Source organism: Saimiri boliviensis, chromosome 12, assembly GCF_048565385.1.
Source record: "Saimiri boliviensis isolate mSaiBol1 chromosome 12, mSaiBol1.pri, whole genome shotgun sequence".
Lineage (NCBI taxonomy): Eukaryota > Metazoa > Chordata > Mammalia > Primates > Cebidae > Saimiri > Saimiri boliviensis.
Window position 1 is genome coordinate 13,052,366 of NC_133460.1, and position 21,945 is coordinate 13,074,310.

The 21,945-nt window shown below is 43.8% G+C and overlaps 1 protein-coding gene across 1 annotated transcript in view; it reads right to left on the reverse strand.

Moving 5' to 3' along the window:
* IL21R (interleukin 21 receptor) overlaps nt 1-20,480 on the reverse strand; it is a 51,148-nt gene extending 30,668 nt beyond the window's left edge. The window contains 2 exon segments of the mRNA XM_010340813.3: nt 13,850-14,303; nt 20,074-20,480. Of these exon segments, the coding sequence (XP_010339115.2) occupies nt 13,850-13,920 (71 nt within the window). The 5' untranslated portion in view covers nt 13,921-14,303; nt 20,074-20,480.
* Nucleotides 20,481-21,945: the final 1,465 nt, after the last annotated feature.

Sequence of the window (21,945 nt, forward strand, 5' to 3'; positions counted from 1 at the left end):
ATACCCAGATTGAAGCGTACAGAGAAAAGAAGTTCAAAAATACAAAAAAGAGCAAAAGAGACATAGAAGACATTGTGAAAAGATCTAACATACATGCATTTGAAATCAAGAAACAGAAGAGAGAACAAGTTAAAAGAAATAGCAGTGATTTTAGTTAAAATTCTTTTTCTAAACTAACAAAAGACATTAAGCCACAGATTTAAATAGCTCTGCAAACCACAAAAAGGGTAAATACAAAGAAAGCCACATCTGGGTATTTCATAGAGAAACTATTTTAAAAAATAAAAGACGCAAGAGAGATCCAAGATGGCTGATCACTAGCAGCTCGGGATTGTAGCTCCCAGTGAAAATGCAAAGAACGAGAGGACGCCACACCTTCACATGAATTCTTGTTGCTCACGCACCAGGAGATTCCCAGCGGAGGAGCCCCATGGGTCGCCAGTGCGACTCTTGTGACCGGCGAGGCGGTATTGCTGGCGCCTCGGAGCGACGGTTCTTGGTGCAGAGTCAGAAAAGCACCGTCAATCTTAACGCCGCTGATTGAGTAGGCGCAGTGGGTTGCTCAGATTTTGGCGCTGAGAATCAATAAGTTGGACGTCCACTCAGAAACCCAATTACAAAGACGGTAATTATAAAGACCACAGATGGATACATCTACAATGAAGGGAAGAAAACAGCCAAAAAAGGCTGAGAATACCCAAGATCAGATCTCTTCCTCAGCAGGGGATCCCAGTTCCTCATCAGCAACGAAACAAGGCTTGATGGAGAACGAGTGTGTTCCAATTACAGAAGCAGGCTTCAAAATGTGGATAATGAGTAACTTCTGTGAATTAAAAGAACTTGTTCTTACACAATCTAAAGAAACTAAGAACTTTGAAAAAAGGTTTGACGAAATGTCAACAAGAATACAAAATTTAGAGAGGAAAATAAGTGAATTGATGGAGCTGAGAAACACAATACGAGAACTATGTGAAGTATGCACAAGTTTTAACAGCCGAATTGATCAAGCAGAAGAAAGGATATCAGAGGTCGAAGACCAACTCAATGAAATAAAACAAGAAGACAAGATTAGAGAAAAAAGGATAAAAAGGAACGAGCAAAGTCTCCAAGAAATATGGGACTATGTGAAAAGACCTAATCTACGCTTGATAGGTATACCTGAATGTGACGAAGAGAATGAATCCAAGCTGGAAAATACACTTCAGGATGTTATTCAGGAAAATTTTCCCAACTTAGTAAGGCAGGATAATATTCAACTCCAGGTAATACAGCGAACACCACAAAGATATTTCTCAAGAAGAGCAACTCCAAGGCACATAATCGTCAGATTCACCAGGGTTGAAATGAAGGAGAAAATACTAAGGGCAGCCAGAGAGAAAGGTCAGGTTACCCACAAAGGGAAGCCTATCAGACTTACAGCAGATCTCTCAGCAGAAACCCTACAAGCCAGAAGAGAGTGGGGACCAATATTCAACATCCTTAAAGAAAAGAACTTTCAACCAAGAATTTCACATCCAGCCAAACTAAGCTTCATAAGTGAAGGAAAAATAAAGTTTTTTGTGAACAAGCAAGCACTCAGAGAATTCATCACCACTAGGCCTGCTTTACAAGAGCTTCTGAAAGAACCACTACACATAGAAAGGAACAAACAGTATCAGCCTTTCTAAAAAATACCAAAAAGTAAAGAACATCAATATAATGAAGAATTTACATCAACTAATGGGCAAAATAGCCAGCTAATATTAAATGGCAGTATTAAATTCACATATATCATTATTAATTCTAAATTTAAATTGACTAAATTCCTCAATTCAAAGACAGGCAATTTGGACAAAAAACTAAAACCCATCGGTATGCTGCATCCAGACCCATCTCACATTCAAGGATTCACAAAGACTCAAAACAAGGGATGGAGAAAGATTTACCAACCAAACAGAGCAAAAATAAATAAATAAAAAGCAGAAGTTACAACTTTTGCCTCTGATAAAATAGTCTTTAAAGCAACAAAGATCAAAAGAAGCAAAGAAGGACATTATATAATGATAAAAGAATCAATGCAACAACAAGAAGAGTTAAAGATCCTAAATATATACGCACCCAATACAGGAATACCCAGACATACAAGACTAATAAAGAGACTTAGACTCCCACACAATAATAGTGGGAGACTTCAACATTAATATTAGACAGATCAGTGCGACAGAAAATTAACAACGATATCCAGGACTTGAACTCAGATCTGGAACAAGTAAATGTAATTAACATTTATAGAACTCTCCACTTTAAATATACAAGATATACACTCTTATCAGTACCACATCATATCAACTTAGAAGTTCAAAAGAAATCTTGGTTGGCTCCTTGTTTGTTATTCTCTTCCCTCATTTTCTTTCATGTCTCCATTATTAAGGACAAGTATAGGCATACCCATATTTAGACTGCATTCTAGCCTGGGCAATAAAGCAATACCCCCATCCTCTCTCCCTCTTCCTCTTTCTCTTTTTTCCTCTTCTTTATTCTTTTTCTTATTATTCTTTTTTTCTTTCTAAAAAAATAAATAAATAAATAAATAAATAAATAAATAAAAAGACAAAGGTATGCTTAAAGTATGCAGAGAAAAAAGATGCTTCACCTTCAAAGAAGAAACCGTAAGACTTTTTAACAAAATGATGAAAGAGAGCAGACAACAAAACAACTTTTTTAAATACTGAAATTTTAAAAGCCAACTTAGAATTTTATATCCATAAAAAAACTTTTAAAAAATAAAGGCAAGGTCAATATGATAAAGAGATGTATAAAAAAATCACAGTTGGCCAGGCGCAGTGGCTCACGCCTATAATCCCAGCACTTTGGGAGGCCGAGGTGGGTGGATCACAAGGTCAAGAGATCAAGACCATCCTGGTCAACAAGGTGAAACCCCGTCTCTGCTAAAAATACACAAATTAGCTGGGCATGTTGGTGCGCGCCTGTAATCCCAGCTACTCAGGAGGCTGAGGCAAGAGAATTGCTTTAACCCAGGAGGCGGAGGTTGTGGTGAGCTGAGATTGTGCCATTGCACTCCAGTTTGGGTAACAACAGCAAAACTTCGTCTCAAAAAAAAAAAAAAAAAAAAATCACAGTTAACAACATACTTAATGGTACAGAAATGAAAGCTTTGCTTCTAAGATCATGAAGAAGACAAGCATGTCTGTTCTTGTGACTTTTACAAAACATTTTACTGTAGGTTCTAGCCAAGGCAATTATGTAAGGAAAAGAAATACAAGACGTTCAGATTGGAAAGGAAGAGGTAAACCATTTTTCTTTGCAGATAATATGATCTTGTATTTACAAAACTAAAGGAATTTACACCTAAAACAAAGAGCAATTGTAACTAATAAGCAATCTTAGCATAGTGGTAGAATATCAGATTGATAGACACAAATAATGATATTTTTATACACACTGGCAATAAATAATCTGAAGATGAAATTAAGAAAGTAATTTTGGGCCAGGCACAGTGGCTCACCCCTGTAATCCCAGCACTTTGGGAGGCTGAGGCGGGCAGATCACAAGGTCAAGAGATCCAGACCATTCTGGCCAACATGGTCAAACCCCATCTCTCCTAAAAATACAAAAATTAGCTGGGCATGGTGGCGCATGCCTGTAGACCCAGCTATTTGGGAGGCTGAGGCAGGAGAATTGCTTGAACCTGGAAAGTGGAGGTTGTAGTGAGCCGAGATTGCACCACTGCATTCCAACCTGGTGACAAAGCAAGACTCTGTCTCAAAAAAAAAAAAAAAAAAAAAGAATAAAATGGTTAAAATAAATATAACCAAATTCATTAGTTATGTGAATATGATATGAATTCATTTATTAGTGTGAGACTTGTGCAATAAAACCTACAAATGTTATTGAATAAATTATAGAAGACCTAAATAAATGAAGGATATACTATGTTCATAGAATTGGAAAGATTGATGTCATCAAGATGACACCTCAAATTGATTTATAGATTCAAAGTAATCTCTAAAAAATCCCAGCTGAATTTTTTTTTTCCAGAAATTGACAAACTAGTCCTAAAATTTATAGGGAAATGTAAGGGACTAGAATAGCCAAGAAGATTTTGAGAAAGAACACAGTGGGAGGACTCAAACTTCCCAATTTCAAAGCTTACTACAAAACTAAACTTATTAACAGTGTGATACTGACACATAGATGTATATAGATCAATGGGATTGAACTGAGAGTTCAGAAATAAGTACATACATTTATGTTTATCTGCTTTTTATGAGGGTGCCAAAACAATTCAATGGGGGAAAAAGTAGTCTTTAAAACAAATGGTACCGCACAAATGGATATCCACAATGCAATATAGTGAAGCTAGACTCCTACTTCACACCACAGACAAAAATAAACTCAAAACAGATTGAAGACCTAGATGTAAAAAGTAAAACCACTGAACTCCTAAAATAAAACCTGTGTGTAAATCTTCATGACCTTGTATTAGGCAATAATAGTTTCTTAAATATGGCACCAAAAGCATAAGTCAGCAAAGAAAAGTAGAGATATTAAACCGTATCAAAATTTAAAATGTTTGTGCTTCAAAGGATACTATCAAGAAAGTAAAAATATAACATACAGCATGGGAAAAAAGTATTTGAAAATCTTACGTGTTTGTTAAAGATCTGGTATTTAGAATACATAAAGAACGGTTGCAACTCAAGATCTAAAAAACAAGAATTATAATTTACAATGGACAAGAGATTTGAATAGTCATTTCTCCAAAGAAGAAATACAAACACACACAGAAAAAGGTGGCCATTGACATTACTCATTAGATGCAAATCTAGAACAGAATGAGTCACCACTTCACACTCATTAGGATGGCAATAATAATAATCAATCACAAGTGTGAATGGGGGGGTGGAGAAATTTGAACCCTTATACATAGTTGATGAGAATGGAAAACAGTGCAGCCGCTATGGAAAACAGTTTTGCAGTTTCTCAAACTGTTAAATACAGTCACGTGCTGCCTACTGACATTTCAGTCAATGATAGACTGTGTGTAGGTGGGCCCATAGGACTATAATGAAGGTGAATAATTCCTGTTGTCTGGTGATATCATAACACAGCACGTTACTCATGGGCTTGTGATGATGCTGGTGAAAACAGATTTACTGCACTGCCAGCCAGCATATGCAGGGCTGGGCGCAGTGGCTCATGCGGATGTGAGGAGTCGGAGACCAGCCTGACCAACATGGTGAAACCCTGTCTCGACTAAACATACAACAATTAGCCAGGCATGGTGGCACGTGCCTGTAATCCCAGCTATTCTTCAGACGGAAGCACAGCATTGCTTGAATCTGGCAGGCAGAGGCTGCAGTGAGCTGAAATCACACCACTGCACTCCAGCCTAGGTGATGGAGCAACACTCTCAAAAACAAAAATGTTAACTGCAAAACAGCCTCAGCTAGGTCCTTCAGGATGCATGTGTCCTCGTCATTAAGCAATGTGTGACTGTACAGCGTTATCATATGACCAAGAAATTTCACACTTAGGTATATAGTGAAAGGAACTGACCAGATGCATTGGCTTATGCCTATAATCCTAGCATTTTAGGAGGCCGAGGTGGGAGGGTTGCTTGAGTCCAGGAGTTTGAGACTAGCCTGGGTAGCGTGGCAAGACTTCATCTCTGCAAAAATTAAAATTAAAATATTTGCTGGGCATAGTGGCATGTACCTGTGGCCCCAACTACTCAGGAGGCCAAGGTGGGAGGATCACTGGAGCCTAAGAGTTTGAGGCTGCAGAGAGCTGTTTTCACACCACTGCACTCCAGCCTGGGTGACACACTGAGACCCTGTCTCAAAAAAAGAAAGAGAAAAAAGAAAATAAAACAATTGTGGATATATGTCCAGAAAGAAATTTACAAACTTTGTACACAAATGTTCACAGCAGCGTTCATTACTCATAATAGCAAAAAATTGGAAACAAGCCAAATTTCTATCAATTGGTGAATGGATTAAAAAAATGTGGTATATCCATGCAGTGGAATATTATTTTGCTATAAAAAGGAATGAGCTACTGATACATGCTACAAAACGGATGACCTTTAAAAATTCATGCTAAAGACACCAGACACAAAAGGCCTCATGCTGTATGATTCCATGTGTGTGAAATGTCCAGCACTGGCAGATCCAAAGGAACAGAAATTTGGTTAGTGGTTGTCAGGAGCTGAGGGTGAGGGGTCAGGGGACAGACAGTAACAGCAGTGGGTGTAGATTTGTTTCTGGAGTGATGAAAATGTGGAGTTAGTGATGATGGCTGCACAACTTTGTTAGTATACTAAAAACCACTGAATTGCCCACTTTAAGAACACATTTCAAGTTTTGTGAATTACATCTGAAATATAGACTTTTGGAAATGAAGGCAAAATAAGGATTTTTTTCAGACAAAACTAAGTGAGAGATTTTGTCAATGATAGACCTGCATCAAGTGATACAGGACAGTGAGTTTTTCAGGTAAAAGGAAAAGAATTCTGGATAGGAAGCATCTCTAGGTACTGCAGGCTGAAATGAGGCACAACAGGAAGTCCTCTAAATATATTATTTAGGCCGGGTGCGGTGGCCCACGCCTGTAATCCCAACACTTTGTGAGGTAGAGACAGGTGGATCACCTGAGGTCAGGAGTTCGAGACCAGCCTGACTAACATGGCGGAAACCCAGTCTCTACTAAAAATAGAAAAGATTAGCCTGACATGGTGGCACACACCTGTAGTGCCAGCAACTGGGGAGGCTGAGGCAGGAGAATTGCTTGAACCTGGGAGGCAGAGGTTGCGGTGAGGCGAAATTGCAACACTGCACTCCAGCCTGGGTGACAAAGTGAGACTCTGTCTCAAAAAGTAAATCAATAAATATATGAATTTCTAGGATTATTAATTGCTTAACATACTAATGATATAACAACCATGAAACCCCAAAGGCAAGGAGAGGTGAATAAAGTTAAAAGCTACTGTACAAGAGGACTTCAAAAAGTTCATAAAAAATGGAATTCAAAGATAACAATGAAAAAATAAAGTCTATTTCTCAACATAAATTCAATCAGGGTCAAGACAAGGTAAGTGATGACAGCGGGCATTTAGTCCATCTCTAAAGAACTGGGGGGTCCTGGGAATGAAACCATATCAGTGCAGTCTTTTTTACATTATTAACTAAAGAAAAATAGGCGGTTGTTAAAGATTGGGAAACAAAACGAAGTCAGAAGGCGCCAAACCAGAACTTTAAGATGGATGCCTGATTTCTCATGGAAACTCTGTAAAATTGCCCTTATTTGATGAGAAGAATGAGCAGGAGCATTGCGATGGTGGAGGGCTCTCTGGTGAAGCTTTCCTGGGTATTCTTCTGCTAAAGCTTCGGCTAATTTCCTCAACACACTCTCATAATAGGCAGATGTCATTCTTTGGCTGTCAAGACAGTCACCAAGCAAAATGCCTCGAGCATCCCCAAAGCCCGTTGCCACGACTTTTTCTCTTGACCGGTCTGCTTTTGCTTTGGCTGAACCTGGGAGCCATTGCTCTGTCTTCAGGACAAACTGGTAAAGCCATGTTTAATCTCCTACTACAATCATGTGAGGAAACGCTTCTGAATCTTGATCCTGTTTGTTTAAAATTTCCAGGGAAGTTTCCGCTGTTGTCTGCAGCTGATCTGTGCACAGCGGTTTTGGCACGCAGTGAGTGGGAAGTTTGCTCAACTTGAATTTTGCAGTCAGAATTCTGTACCCTGAACTGAGTGAGAGGTCTATGGCCCTGGCTATTGTTTGGGCTGTTAATCATTGTTCCCTTCAATTAAGGCATGAACAAGATGAATGTTTCCTAACAAATTGATGTGGATGATCTGCCACGGAGGGCTTTATCTTCATCATTGATTTCACCGTTCTTTCACCCAAGTTTCACCATAAATTTGATGTTTGTTCCTGCTTCAATTTTAGCAGAATTCATGTTGCAATGATAGGGGCTTTTTTTTCAAACGGATGCCTTATCCTTCTTAATGCCTCAAACTAGATCCTGTTTACACATGCTATAGCAAGTTAGTACACGTTTATTTTGGTGCTAAAAAAGTTGAACTTCATGCATAGTTTTTTCATAGTCTGAATTTTCCATGAACTTTTGGAAGAATTCATATTGCATAAGAAGTGACAAACAAACAAACGAAGTAGATCCTAATGATAATAATAAGTATGCATGTTATAATCTCCAAGATAAGCAGAAAAAGAATTATAAAAGAAGGTACAATGAACAGACGAATAGGAAACATGGAATCATAATTTTTAAAACTTGATTTTCTACAAAATAGAACAAAGAAGAAAAAAGAAGAAAGATTAGGTAGGTCAAAAAAAAAAATAGAAAGATGGCAGACATAGTCTCAGACACATCTGTGCTTTCATTGATGTCTGAAATAAATGACAATTTTTTTTTTTTTTTTTTTTTTTGAGATGGAGTTTTGCTCTTGTTACCCAGGCTGGAGTGCAATGGCGAGATCTCGGCTCACCGCAACCTCCACCTCCTGGGTTCAGGCAATTCTCCTGCCTCAGCCTCCTGAGTAGCTGGGATTACAGGCACGCACCACCATGCCCAGCTAATTTTTTGTATTTTTAGTAGAGACGGGGTTTCACCATGTTGACCAGGATGGTCTCGATCTCTTGACCTCGTGATCCACCCGCCTCAGCCTCCCAAAGTGCTGGGATTACAGGCTTGAGCCACCGCACCCGGTCGACAATGTTAATACCAAAACTTGACATTAAAGGAAAGTAGAATTACAGGTCAATCTTTCCCATAAATAAGATGCAAGATATCTGAAACAAAATATTAACAAATCAAATCTAATAATATGTACAAAAATAGAAAACTTATTATCATATGGGTTTATTTCAGGAATATAAGGTTAGTATGACATTTGGAAACTGTAATCAGTTTCACCACATTAACAGAATAAAAAAGAAAATTTATATTATTATATAATGTTCAGAAAGCACATTTAATAAATTGCAACACACATTCAGGATTTTAAAAACCTGTCAAAACAGCAGAAATAGAGGAGTCTTCTTTAATCTAATTAAGATTATACACACACACACACACACACACACACACACACACATACACACTATACGTAGCTAACATTATCCTTAATTGTGACATATTGAACACTTCCTCCCTGAGGTCAGGGTGAAAACAAAAACCTCTTATACTAGAGGCACTACTTAACATAATAAAGTAAGAAAAGTAAACTTTTAATTTATAAAGATTAGAAAACTATGTGTTTAAATTACAAAGGAATGGAAGAACCAGAAAAGTTCACTATCCTCAACAAATAAACTGTTAGAATAATAACTGTTAAAGAAACTGAAGTTGAGATCAATATACAAATCTACTGTATTTCTAATGATCAGCAAAATTGACAAAACCTTAGTTAAATTAAAAAAAGAGAGAAGACTCAAATTAACTAAAATGAGAAATAAAAGAGGAGACATTGCAACTAATTCCACAGAGATAAAAAGGATTCTAAGAGACTGCTATGAACAATTATACGCCAACAAGTTGGATACTTCAAAAAAGTTAATACATTCCTATACATGTACAACCTACCCAGACTGAATCATGACAAAATAGAAAATTTAAACAGACCTAAGCTAGAAAGGAGATTGAATCAGTAACTATAAACCTCCTAGAAAAAATAAAAGCCCTAGCCCAGATGGCTTCATTAGAGAATTCTATCAAATATTTAAAGAATCAACACCAATCCATCCCTAACACTTATAAAAAACTGAACAGAAGGAAACACTTCCAAACTTATTTTATGAGGCCCCAATATCAAAGCCAGACGATGATGCAAGAAAACAAAAGTAGAGACCAATACTCTTGAGGAATACTGACGCAAAAATTCTCAACAAAATGCTAGCAAGCCAAATTTAACAACACATTAAAAGGCCATAGCATTTATCTGCAGAATGCAAGGATAGTTACAAAAATCAGACAAATGTAATACATGAGGCTCGTAAGACCTGAAACTACAACACTCCTAGAAGAAAACATACAGGAAAATCTTCATGAAATTGAAACGAGCAATGATTTCTTGTATATGATATTAGAAGCACAGGCAAGAAAAGCAAAAACAGGTATATGGGACTACGTCAAACTTTAAAACTTCTGTTCAGCAGAGGAAATCATCAACAGAATCAAAAGGCAACCTATGGAGTGGGAGAAAATATTTGCAAACCATACATCAGATAAGGGGTTAATATCTAGAATATACAAAAAATTCCTACAACTCAATAATGACATAAAAATAACTCAGTTTAAAAATCAACAGGTGTGGTGGCTCACACCTGTAATCCCAGCATTTTGGGAGGCCAAGGTCGGTGGATCACCTGAGGTCAGGAGTTCAAGATCAGTCTGCCCAACATGATGAAACCCCATCTCTACTAACAAAAATTAGCCAGGCATGGTGGTGGGTGCCTGTAATTCCAGCTACTTGGGAGGCTGAGACAGGAGAATTCCTTGAACCCAGGAGGTAGAGGTTGCAGTGAGCCAAGATGGAGCTACTGCACTCCGGCCTGGGTGCCAGGGCAAGACTCTGTCTCAGAAAAAAAAAGAAAAAAATGGATAAAGGCCATGAACAGATATTTCCCCAGAGAAGATCAATAAATGGCCAGTAGGCATATGAAAATATCCTCAACATAACTAATCATCAGAGAAATATAAATCGAAACTACAATGAGATATCACCTTGCACCTGTTAGGATGGTCATTATATATAAAAAAAAAAAAAGTGGTAGTGAAGATGTGAGGATTGAAACCCTTGTGCACTTTTAGTGGGATGGTAAAATGATGCAAAACTTCTTAATTTTTTTTTAAATTAAAAAATAGAAGTACCAGATACAGCTCCAAAAGAAATAAAAACAGCATCTTTGCACACTCATGTTTATTGCAGCATTATTTATATTAGCCAAGATGAGCAAGTAACCTAAATTTATTGATAGATGAATGAATAAAGAAAATATAGTATATATATATAATGGAATATTATTTAGCCTTTAAAAAGGAGGATGTCCTGTCATATGTTACAACATGGATACATCTTGAGGACATTATGTGAAGTGAAATAAACCAATTGCCAAAAAAAAAAAAAAAAAGAAAGAAAAACAACAAATACTACATTGTATCACTTATATGATGTAGCTAAAGCAATCAATCTCATAGAAACAGAAAGTGGAATGGTGGTTGCCAGGGACTGGGGGAGGGAGAAATGAAGAACTGTTGTTCAATGGGTATAGAGTTTCACCCATGCAATATGAAAAAGTTCTAGATATCTGTTGCAAACCAATGTGCATACCATTCACAATAGTGTACTGTACATCTAAAAATTGTTGAGGGTAAAAAAATCTACCGGTTAATAAAATCCAAGCCTAGAACACTATACTTTGCACTATAATACTCTCCCTTGTTAGCTTAGCAGAAGAAAAAATCCAAAAACATCACAATAGCAAAGAAAGGCAGGAAGCCCTCAACTGATGGTCAGATGAAGTGGGCTGGGTTTGACAGCTGTTTCTTTCTACATCTGGAACTTTAGCTTTAAAAAGTGTTAATACAATTGCAAAGTACAAAAACTCATTATATTTCTGTGCACTAAGAACAATCAAGAAATTTTAAAATTATGCAATTTACATCAGCATCAAAAAATCAAATATCCAAGAAGGAATCTAATGAAAGATGTACTAGACTTATTTTTTTATTTTTTATTTTTTCAGATGGAATCTTGCTCTGTCACCCAGGCTGGAGTGTAGTGGTGCAATATCTGCTCACTGCAACGTCTGCCTCCCAGGGTTCAAGCAATTCTGCCTCATCCTCCCAAGTAGCTGGGATTACAAGCATGCACCATCACGCCCAGCTAATTTTTGTATTTTTAGTAGAGACAGGGTTTCACCACGTTGTCCAGGCTGGTCTCGAACTCCTGACCTCAAGTTATCTACCCATATTGGCCTCCTAAAGTTCTAGGATTACAAGTATAAGCCACCGCACCTGGCCAATGTACAAGACTTCTACACAGAAACCTACAAGACGTTACTAAGAAAAATTAAAGAAAATATAAATAAATGGCAGTACATACTATGTTCATAGATCGGAAAATTTAATATTTTAAGGATGCTAGTTCCCTCCAAATAGAACTAAAATTTTAATAAAATCCAAAATTTCAAAGAAAAACTATCCCCAACAAGATTTTCTTTGGTGGAAACTGATGAGGTAGTTCTAAAATTTATATAGAAATGCAAAGGACTGAAAATAGTTTAGAAAATTTTGAAAAAAGAATGTCAAGATTTATTAAGTAATTTAGTAAGTATGGCATTGCTGCAAGGAAAAACAAATTAGCCAATAGAAAAGAATAGAAACACTAGGGATAAAGTCAGGTATTCAACCACCTGATTTTCAGTAATTTACCAGTGCAAGGCAGTAGAGAGAAAACATGATATTTTACTTAAATGATGGTATATTAATTGAATACGGAAAAAATAAACCTTGACCCCTGACTTACACCGTACAGAAAAATAACTACAGATAGACTATAGACCTAAATTGGAAGGTAAAACAATAAATTATCCAGAAAAAAACATAGGATAATATTTTTATCACCTTATTGCAGGCAACACTTCTTAAGAACACGTTGAAAGCTCTGGCCATAAAGAAAGACTGAAAAACTTCATTAAAATTAAGAATTCTTGTTGCTCCCAAGTTTCCATTAAGAAAATGAAAAAGGGCCGGGCGCGGTGGCTCGAGCCTGTAATCCCAGCACTTTGGGAGGCTGAGGTGGGCAGATCACGAGGTCAAGAGATCGAGACCATCCTGGCCAACATGGTGAAACCCCGTCTCTACTAAAAATACAAAAATTAGCTGGGCATGGTGGCGCACGCCTGTAATCCCAGCTACTTGGGAGGCTGAGGCAGAATTGCTTGAACCCAGGAGGTGGAGGTTGCAGTGAGCCAAGATTGTGCCACTGCACTCCCGCCTGGCACCTGGCGACAGTGAGACTCTGTCTCAAAAACAAAAACAAAAACAAAAACAAAAAAAGAAAGAAAGAAAATGAAAAAGAAACTGAAAGGGTAAGAGGGAAAGAATTGTATATATATATATATATATAAAATATTTATTATAAATTTACATATGTATGTAAATTTATAATATAAATTTACATATATAAAATGTATAATAAAATATAAATATACAATTTTTTACTTATAAAAATAAATCTATAAATATTCTATATATATACACACACGTAGAGAGAGAGAGAGAGATCACCACAGACATTCTGGCAAGAGTGTAAATTGACACAATCACTATGGAAAACTTCTGCTAAGCAAAGACTCAACATTTCTGTTTCCAAGTTATATAACCAAAGAGAAATGCAACCACATGTGCACAAGCAGACATGTACCAGCCTGTGTGTAGCAGCATTATTCACCACCTCCCCACACTGGAAAGAACCCAAGTTCTTGATTTCCCTGTGTCTTTTTTCTGTCACATGATTGAGTAACGGGGTCCGTCTAGTTCCTCAAGTCGGCCATTCTCTCCAATGTGACCCAGGTGGGGACCCGGGGCTGAAAGTGAAAGGTGGGGAGTGTGGTAAAAGTAAAATGACCCTCTTTCCCATAGGGATCACAAAGAAATGAAGTGGGTGAAGAGGGACTCCCCAGAAGCGTCAGGAACAGGAGCCAACAGGTCACCAGAAGAGGAAGTGTTAAGGCGGAGGGACTTCCCGAGGGGGAACACAGAAGAAAGAATGTCTAAGGTTATCCCGGGTCTGCGAGGACTTCTGCCTACCTGCTCTCCCGCTGGTCCTCCTCTCTGACCTTCCTGCTATAGCTAGAGAGCTGTGATTCCCCCAACTGCATTCTCACTCCAACCACGTCAATCCATGGCTCTCTGCTGTCCACAGGAGAAAACTCCAAACTCCTTGTCTGGTATTCAAGGCATTTCAGGATCTAGCTCCCAGTATTCATCCCGGGCTTCAGGCTCATCAGACCGCTGACAGCCTCACCAGCATGACCCATTTTCACTTGGCTTCTACACCTGTACACGTGCTGTTTTAGCCACTGGAACTCTCTGCCCTTTTTGGCTGTCAGCCTCCTACTCACGTCTTCAAAATTCCATTCAAGTGGCAGCTCCTCTGTCAATCTTTGACCTCTCCAAAGAGCATGAGTCACTCCTTCCTCTGGGGTCCACCCTCCACATCGCACATAGCTCACGGTGTTTTCATCTACATTCTGGGCACCATCTAGGCGGGAACAGTAGGTCTCTTGGTTACTGCTGAATCCCCAGTGACTAGCCAGTGTCTAACACACAGTGGGTGTTCCAAACGTTTGCTACACGAGTGACTAAATGAAAGAAAATGCTTTCTGTGGGAACGGCCTGTGAACAAACATTACCCCCAGTGTTAGAACCTATGTAGACTTGTAGAATGTACACTCCTAGGTTAAATCTTACCCTTTTTGACCCCTTTTGCTGGAGTTCAGGGGATTGAGAGTCTCATGTATTTGGTGAGGATAAAAGTTTTGTTGTTGTTGTGTATTTTGCTTTTGTTTTTGTTTTTTGAGATGGGGTCTTGTTCTGTCGCACAGACTGGAGTGCCGTGATGCCATCTCAGCTCACTGCAACCTCCACCTCCTGGGTTCCAGTGAGTCTCCTGCCTTAACCTCCCATATAACTAGGATTACAGGCACGGGACACCACGCCTGTCTAATTTTGTATTTGTAGTAGAGACGGGATTTCACCATGTTGCTCAGGCTGGTCTCGAACTCCTGACCTTGGTGATCCACCTGCCCTGGCCTCTCAAAATGCTGGAATTACAGGTGTGAGGCAACGCTCCCGGCTGAGGATAAAAGTTTTAATGCTTCAACCTTTTTTTCCTATGTCAGGACCTTTGCCCATGCCATTCCCTGTGCCTAGAATGCTTTTCCCCAGCCTCCTTTCTCATCCTCAGGTTTCAGGTTCAGTGCTGCCTCTCCAAAGAGGCCATCCCCCCTGTCTGAACTGGGTCTATGCCACAGATCTCTCTACACACATCCCCTAGCTTGTCTCCTTCATAGCAAGTGTAATATGAGGAATAGTTTTGTAGATGTCTCTGTGTATGTGTTTATAATTTGTTTCTGTACTGAAGCATAAGCTCCCAGAGGTTGGGTAATTGACCTGTTTTGTTCAGCACAGTATTCCCTCGTGCAGAGAAGGGGACCTGGAACACAGTAGGTGCTCAATAAGTAGCTGAACAATGGTGAATGAATGAATGAAAAATGAATGGGGCTAAGGATTGAGGCAGCCCCCAAGGGGTCCTGATTTCCTCATCAGCTTCCCGACTGTCTCCAGGAACTCCCCAACAATCCCACCTCAGGCGACACCCTCCATTCCAGGAGTGTGAATAATCATGACTAATGTCATCAGATTAGTAAAAAGGAACTTTCAAAGAAGGACAGTGGGCTGCCCAGGGTCATACAGCGAGCTCTCATCTCAGCGAGTTCTCAGGCTGGGGAAGAACCAGCCAGGTGCTCCTGGATCAGAAAGGAGACTGTATCACTCACTCACAGTGGGAACTTGGCTGTATCTCTGCCTTTCTCGGAGCCTCAGCTTTCCTCATCTGTGGACTGGGGGCAGCAGGCTTAGCCTGGCGGTTATGGGTGTCTGAAGACAGGCATGTTGGGGACCTCAGGCTTATAGCTTAATCAGTAGAAGCTGAAGGTGAGAGGAAGGGCCTTCCCTTCCCCAGCTCGTGCCACCTGAGGCTGTGTGACCTCTCAGCCTCTCTCTCTCCTAGCCAGGCAGTAAGTATTAGCTCCAGCAATCTTTCCCTCCTGGCACTTCTTCCAGCCTGTGCAACCTCTCCTAGCTGAGGAGCACAAAATCCCAGCCCCTACAGGCCCCACTCCCCACCCTGCCGCCTGTGCAACCTCGATGTCCCTGAAAGCCCTGTCGTCCTGTGCAGCCTTGCCCAAACCTTGCAACCTCTCAGCCTCTGCAGCCAGAGCTCACTCCAGCTCCCTTTCCTCCAGCCCAAGAGGGGCTGGGTGTAGAGCAGTGGCAGTGGGCTTTGAAGTGTGACAGCTAGAGGCCATGAGGTGGCAGCGGGGCTGGCCACCCACCCTCTCTCACCCCTCAGTTCCCAGCAGCCCCGTCCGCCTGCCCTGGCCGTGGCCATAAAGGACTGGCGTTACTGATTCATTCTGGGGAAAGTTGGCAAGCCCTCGTCCCAGTCAAGCCCACTTGGCAGATGAAGAAAAGAAGGCCCAGAAAGGCATAGGGCCCTGTCGTGTTCACACAGCGAGCGACAGCCTAGGCCTGAGCTGGGTGCTGGGTTGGGGCACTTACCCCACTTCCCTGGGGACAGTGGGCGCCCCTGAGGGGCAGAGGTGGCCAGATCCTTCCTGGGGGCTGCAGAGACCAGCGGGCTGGGTTCCAGACACAGATGTCCTGGGCAGTCAGGGGCCCTCCATGGGGCCCCTGACCCCCAGCCTGGGGAATATTCTCAGGTCGTTACAGAAGTTCCAGATTTACTCAGAGGTCTCATTTGAGCTGTCATGAAAAGTCCCTTTGGCCTGGGGCCAGGGCAGGGAGTGGGGGTGGTGGCACCTGCGAGCCAGGGATGGGGGTGGGTTCCTCCCATTGCCCCTCCCCCTCCCCCTCATTTGCCCCGGGGCTCTGGAGGGCAAGTACGGAAGGGGAGCGAGGGCGAGAAGACCCTCTTTCTGGAGGAAGCAGCTGTTCCTCTCTTCACTGCTTCCTTCTAGATGGTTCCCTGAGTGACCCTAGAAAATCCCCACCCCGCTCTGAACCTCAGTTTCCCCATCTGTAAAAGGGGAAAGCAGAATCATCATAAGAGCTCTCATTTATTGAGGTCTGGTGTATGCAAACATGACCGATATTTATGATTTTTATTTTCTTAACTGTATTTTCATAGCTAAAAGCAAAGAGCTTTTAAATATTTAAAGTAAAACATAGGCCCGTAACAGTGGCTCATGCCTGTAATCCCAGCACTTTGGGACGATGAGGTGGGCAAATCACTTGATCCCAGGAGTTTGAGACCAGCCTAGCCAACATGGTGAAACCCCATCTCTGCTAAAAATACAAAAATTAGCCTGGCGTGGTGGCGGGTGCCTGTAGTCCCAGCTACTCTGGAGGCTGAGGCAGGAGAATCGCTTGAATCTGGGAGGTGGAGGTTGCGGTGAGCCGAGATCAGGCCATCCTACTTCAGCCTGGGTGATAGAACGAGACTCTGTCTCAAAATCTTTTGTTTTGAAAAAGTAAAACATAATAGCAGCCACTTCTCATAAGCCATCTGTGCCCAGCTCTTTCGCCTTCGTCGTGGCACTGGCTTTTCTGTCTGTGCACCCCGGAGCTTCAGGACCTACGGAGGTGCCTGGACCCTGGTGGACATTCAATAAGAACAGGCGGATGAAGACCTGTGCCTGTCCCCATGGAAACAGACCTGAGACTGTTGTCCTTACTCCTAGTCCCGCTCTTACGGGTACAGCAACTGAGCTTCAGAGAGGGCAAGTGGCTTCCTCAAGGTCACACAGGTACTAATTGGTGGAGTTGGGACTCGAACCCAGCTCTGACCGGTTCCGCAGCTCAAAGTCACAAGGGGTGGCATGCTTGGAAGCCAGGTCCAGTGCCCCCACCTGACCGTGGGGACCCCTTCCCTGTTGTGTAGAGAAGGGCCCTGCCTCTGCCTGTGAGGATGCTGAAGGTGCTAGCTCCCCTCTCTGGCTGTGAAAGGAACGCATACCCCTCCTTTCTTTCGTTCATTTATTTATCAGGCACCCCAGGTGGTCCTGATGCTGCAAAGAAGTAGGTTCTTCCCAGAGCTTCTGGTGACCGGCTTTTTCTTGAATGGGCCTCCTCCTTCGGCATCCACCCCCAACTCTACTGCCCACAAGCCCCCCCGCCAACCCCCACCTCCCTGCTCCTTCTCCTGGCCTGAAGCCAGCATCGCTGGGCAGCAGGGAGCCTGCAGCCTGAGCTCAGGCAGGGCTGTCTTTGTCTTGCTCTCCCACCTCTCCTGGGCCTGGATTCTGGCCACCTCCTATCACAAGGGCTCTTAGCTACCTCCCCTGCGGGACTGTGTAAGGATCCGGACAGCCTGCTGGCAGCGGAGTGGGCAAGACAGGGGCATCGCGGAACCCACGGCGGGGAGTGGGGGGAGCAGGGCCTCTCCTTTGGGGGCTGCCCGTCCCATGGGAATGCACGCCCAGCCATCCCCATCCAATGCTGCTTCTCAGAAGCCACCCAGAACCACGAGTCTTGGTTACATGCTATTCTATCTAGCAGGTGGTGGCCTTGCTGTCCTACAGACCGGCGTCCAATCCCAGCTCCATGTCTTCCGGTCACAGTTAACCTGGGGCAAGGTTGTCCCCACTAAGCCTCGCTCTCCTCCTCTGTGAAATGGGCTGAATGACGCTCCCCACTTCACCTGGTGAGGACTATGGGAGACCCTTAAGTGCCTACAACATGGTGAGTTGGCACTGGGGGGCCCAAGAGCCAGGTGGCTGGGGTAGGTGGGACCACAGCAGCCTGAGGGTATCCCTCAATCTGTCACTCTTGGAGTCTGGCCCTTCCCCATGGGCTCAAGGCTCCTCATGCCACAAACTCCCTTCCCCAAAGGAAAAGGGGCCAGCTGGGAGCGCAGCTCTCACCCTGTTCTGCCCCGAAGACCCCACAGCCAGCCCCACAAGGGTGGAGTTACCTTGGTCCCCATTTCACAGGTGAGAAAACCAAGCCTTCTTGAGGCTAAAAGCAGGGAGACTTGCCCAGCTTCGCTGAGCGAGGAAGGCGCGTGGCCGGGTTGTGACCCGGCAGGGTCTCCCCCACTCCACCATGTGCTTCTTTTTTTTTTTTTTTTTTTTGAGACGGAGTTTCGCTCTCGTTACCCAGGCTGGAGTGCAATGGCGCGATCTCGGCTCACCGCAGCCTCCGCCTCCTGGGTTCAGGCAATTCTCCTGCCTCAGCCTCCTGAGTAGCTGGGATTACAGGCACACACCACCATGCCCAGCTGATTTTTAGTATTTTTAGTAGAGACGGGGTTTCACCATGTTGACCAGGATGGTCTCGATCTCTTGACCTTGTGATCCACCCGCCTCGGCCTCCCAAAGTGCTGGGATTACAGGCTTGAGCCACCGCGCCCGGCCCACCATGTGCTTCTGAAAGTCCCGCTCTCCCCTGAGGGAGGCACAGATGTCCTCTTCCCAGCAGCCTCCTGGCGTTGAAGCCTCCACACCTGGCCTTCTGCCCTCACTGAGCAGAGACGTCATTCCCGTGGCAAGTCCTGAGTTCCCACTCCCCAAGGCTCCTCCACAGGAATGTTGCCTCCTTTCCCATCCTTCAGGGCTCAGCCTCCACTGACCTCCCCACTCCCCTCTCCTCCACATGCACACTGGGTTAGCCTCTTACCATCTGACCCATTCCCCGTGCTTCATGAGAAAGATCCAGCGACAGCTCATGGGGTTACCTGGTTTGACTGCCCACCCTGCTACAGACCCGGTTGAGTCCCGGAGGGAAAATCACTGTACCTCTCACAGCCTCATTTGCCCATCTGTGAAATGGGCACACCAGCCCTTGTTTTAAAGGACTGGGTGGAATTAAGATGGTAAAACACAGAAACTGGCACAGAATGGGTCCCATCAGGCTCTGCACCCATGCCCATCACCACCTGACTCAGCTGCCCAGAATTGGGTGATTGACACATTATGTTTGGCCTGAAACTGGCTCTCCTTCCCCGACCCCTTGCCTTTTGGAGGCCAGTTTTCAAGACAGGGGGTCATCTCAGCCACACCCCTCCTGCTGGGCCCCTGGGTATCCTAAGCTGTGCTGAACAAGAGACCCCAGCCTCAATTCTGCCCAGCCTCACTGCATGAACTTTCTTTGCCTCAGTGTCCCCAATTGTGCCTTGGGCATGTCCTCTGAGGCCTCCCACTGTGACGCTAGATGCAGCAGGCAGGGAACAGTCCCTCCTGGGCAGAGAAGGCACCCTGGTCCCAGCGGAGAACCAGGGCTGGAGTTACCTTCTGTTTCAACTTCCTTCTCACAAGTCCATTCCGTGTGCTGGGGGCGATCTGATGGACTTCTGGGGGTGGCAGCTGGGTTCAGCGTAGGGGTGACAGATGAGAGTCTGAGAAAGCAGGCAGGGGCAGGGGGTGAGAATCCACACCCAGCCCGAGTCACCAATCAGGCTGTCATAAGACCTGTCGCTCCGATGACGGGCAGCTGGGCCTCCGGGCAGGTGTCCCACAGAGCAGCAGAAAGAGGAAGGAGACGGGAGGCAGGTACCAGGTGGCCTCGGGATGCGGACACGGCTGCCTGACTGTCAGTCACGCTCAGGGAGAGGCAGGCAGATGGTCAGACGCCGAACTTATGGTCACTCAGCAGACAGACGCCAGCGGGTCTGTCCGAGGCCGCTGGCTGCCACCCAGCCGCGTGTGCAGAGTGGGGAGGAAGAGGAGGATGTGGTGAGCCGCTCTCCGCCGGCCCCGCCCACCCCGCCCACCCGCAGCTGGGCCCTGGGGAGGGAGTGAGAAGGAGATGAGGGGGGCCTGGCCCCACAGCAGGCACCCGCTGTCACCAAAGGTCACCTGCAAAGAAGACATTTGGGGCCATCGGGTGACACTTGCCTCTTGGGGACCTGTGACCTCATCCCCCCAGGCCTCTCCGTCATGACTCACCAGGCAGGCAGAGCCACCTGGAGCCACCACGTAGCAGATGTGGAAACCGAGACCAGAGGTGTGAAGAGGTGGCACAGTTTGGCCGGTGGACCCAGAGTCCTCAGTGGCCGGATCCAAACCCTCGGCACAGAGAGGACCAGAGCCCTGCCCAGGGTCCCACAGAAGTGCTTTCCCAGACTTTGCAAACCAGTCTGTTTCTCTTTCCCGAGCCCCTTCTGCCTAGTTGTGGGCTGAGCCTGGGACCCTCTGCTCTGGCTTGACCCCCATCCCTCTCTGCCTCCATTTCCTTTGGATCCAGCCTCCTGCTGCAGAGCTCCAGGGAGCAAGACCCCTTGGGCACGTCGCATCACCTCTCTGAATCCCTCACTTTGCCCATCTGTCAAATGGGAGTGCCTAACTATGAAGAAGAAGGCAGTCATTAACCCATGGAAACTCAAGAAGAAAATAGAGAAAAGAAATTCTCAAGAGTGTTTTCATCTTGCTAACATGCCCGACGCCCATGAGAGGGTCAGATGTTTCTGGAAGACATTTAAGAAACCAGGGGGCAAAATTTAACAAGCTCAATGCCTAGCAGTTCCAAAAGAAAGAGAGCAAGAGAACTGCTACCACCACCGCCGCTCCCACTGCCGTCAGCACCATCCTGAATTACTTTGGTGCCTACATGATCTCACCTTATCCCACAAAGTGTGGGGCAGACAAAAGTTATCCCATTTTACAGATGGAGAGACTGAGGCCCAGAGGGGTGAAACATCACACAAGCCAAGAATTAGAGCTGGGATTTGAACCTGGGTGTAATTGATTCCTAAGCTCACGTCAAACTGTGAAAATAGTGCCATACCAGGATGAAATGTCCCACGGTGGGAGGAGGCTATTTTGTGCTGTTTTGATAACAAAGTCGGCTTGTTGAGAGCAAATTCTGACAAGTGTGCTGTATCATACTGTTTGCTGAGAGCAGCAGCAAGGAAAACCTAGTCAGCCCCCCAAAGCAGGACATTGCTCAAAGCGTTATAAAACAGTAACCAATATGAATATGTCTCACATCAGATGAATTAGTTCTTTGAACACAGGATACGTGACTCTTTCCTTTGTTTCCTCGTAAAGAGGGCTTTCTAGTTTATCTTTAGTCTATAGTAAACACACACTAGCTGCCTGGTTAGTTTACCTTTAACCAATGAAGAACACAGAGCATCTGCGTGTAAAACTTGTCACTGTAAA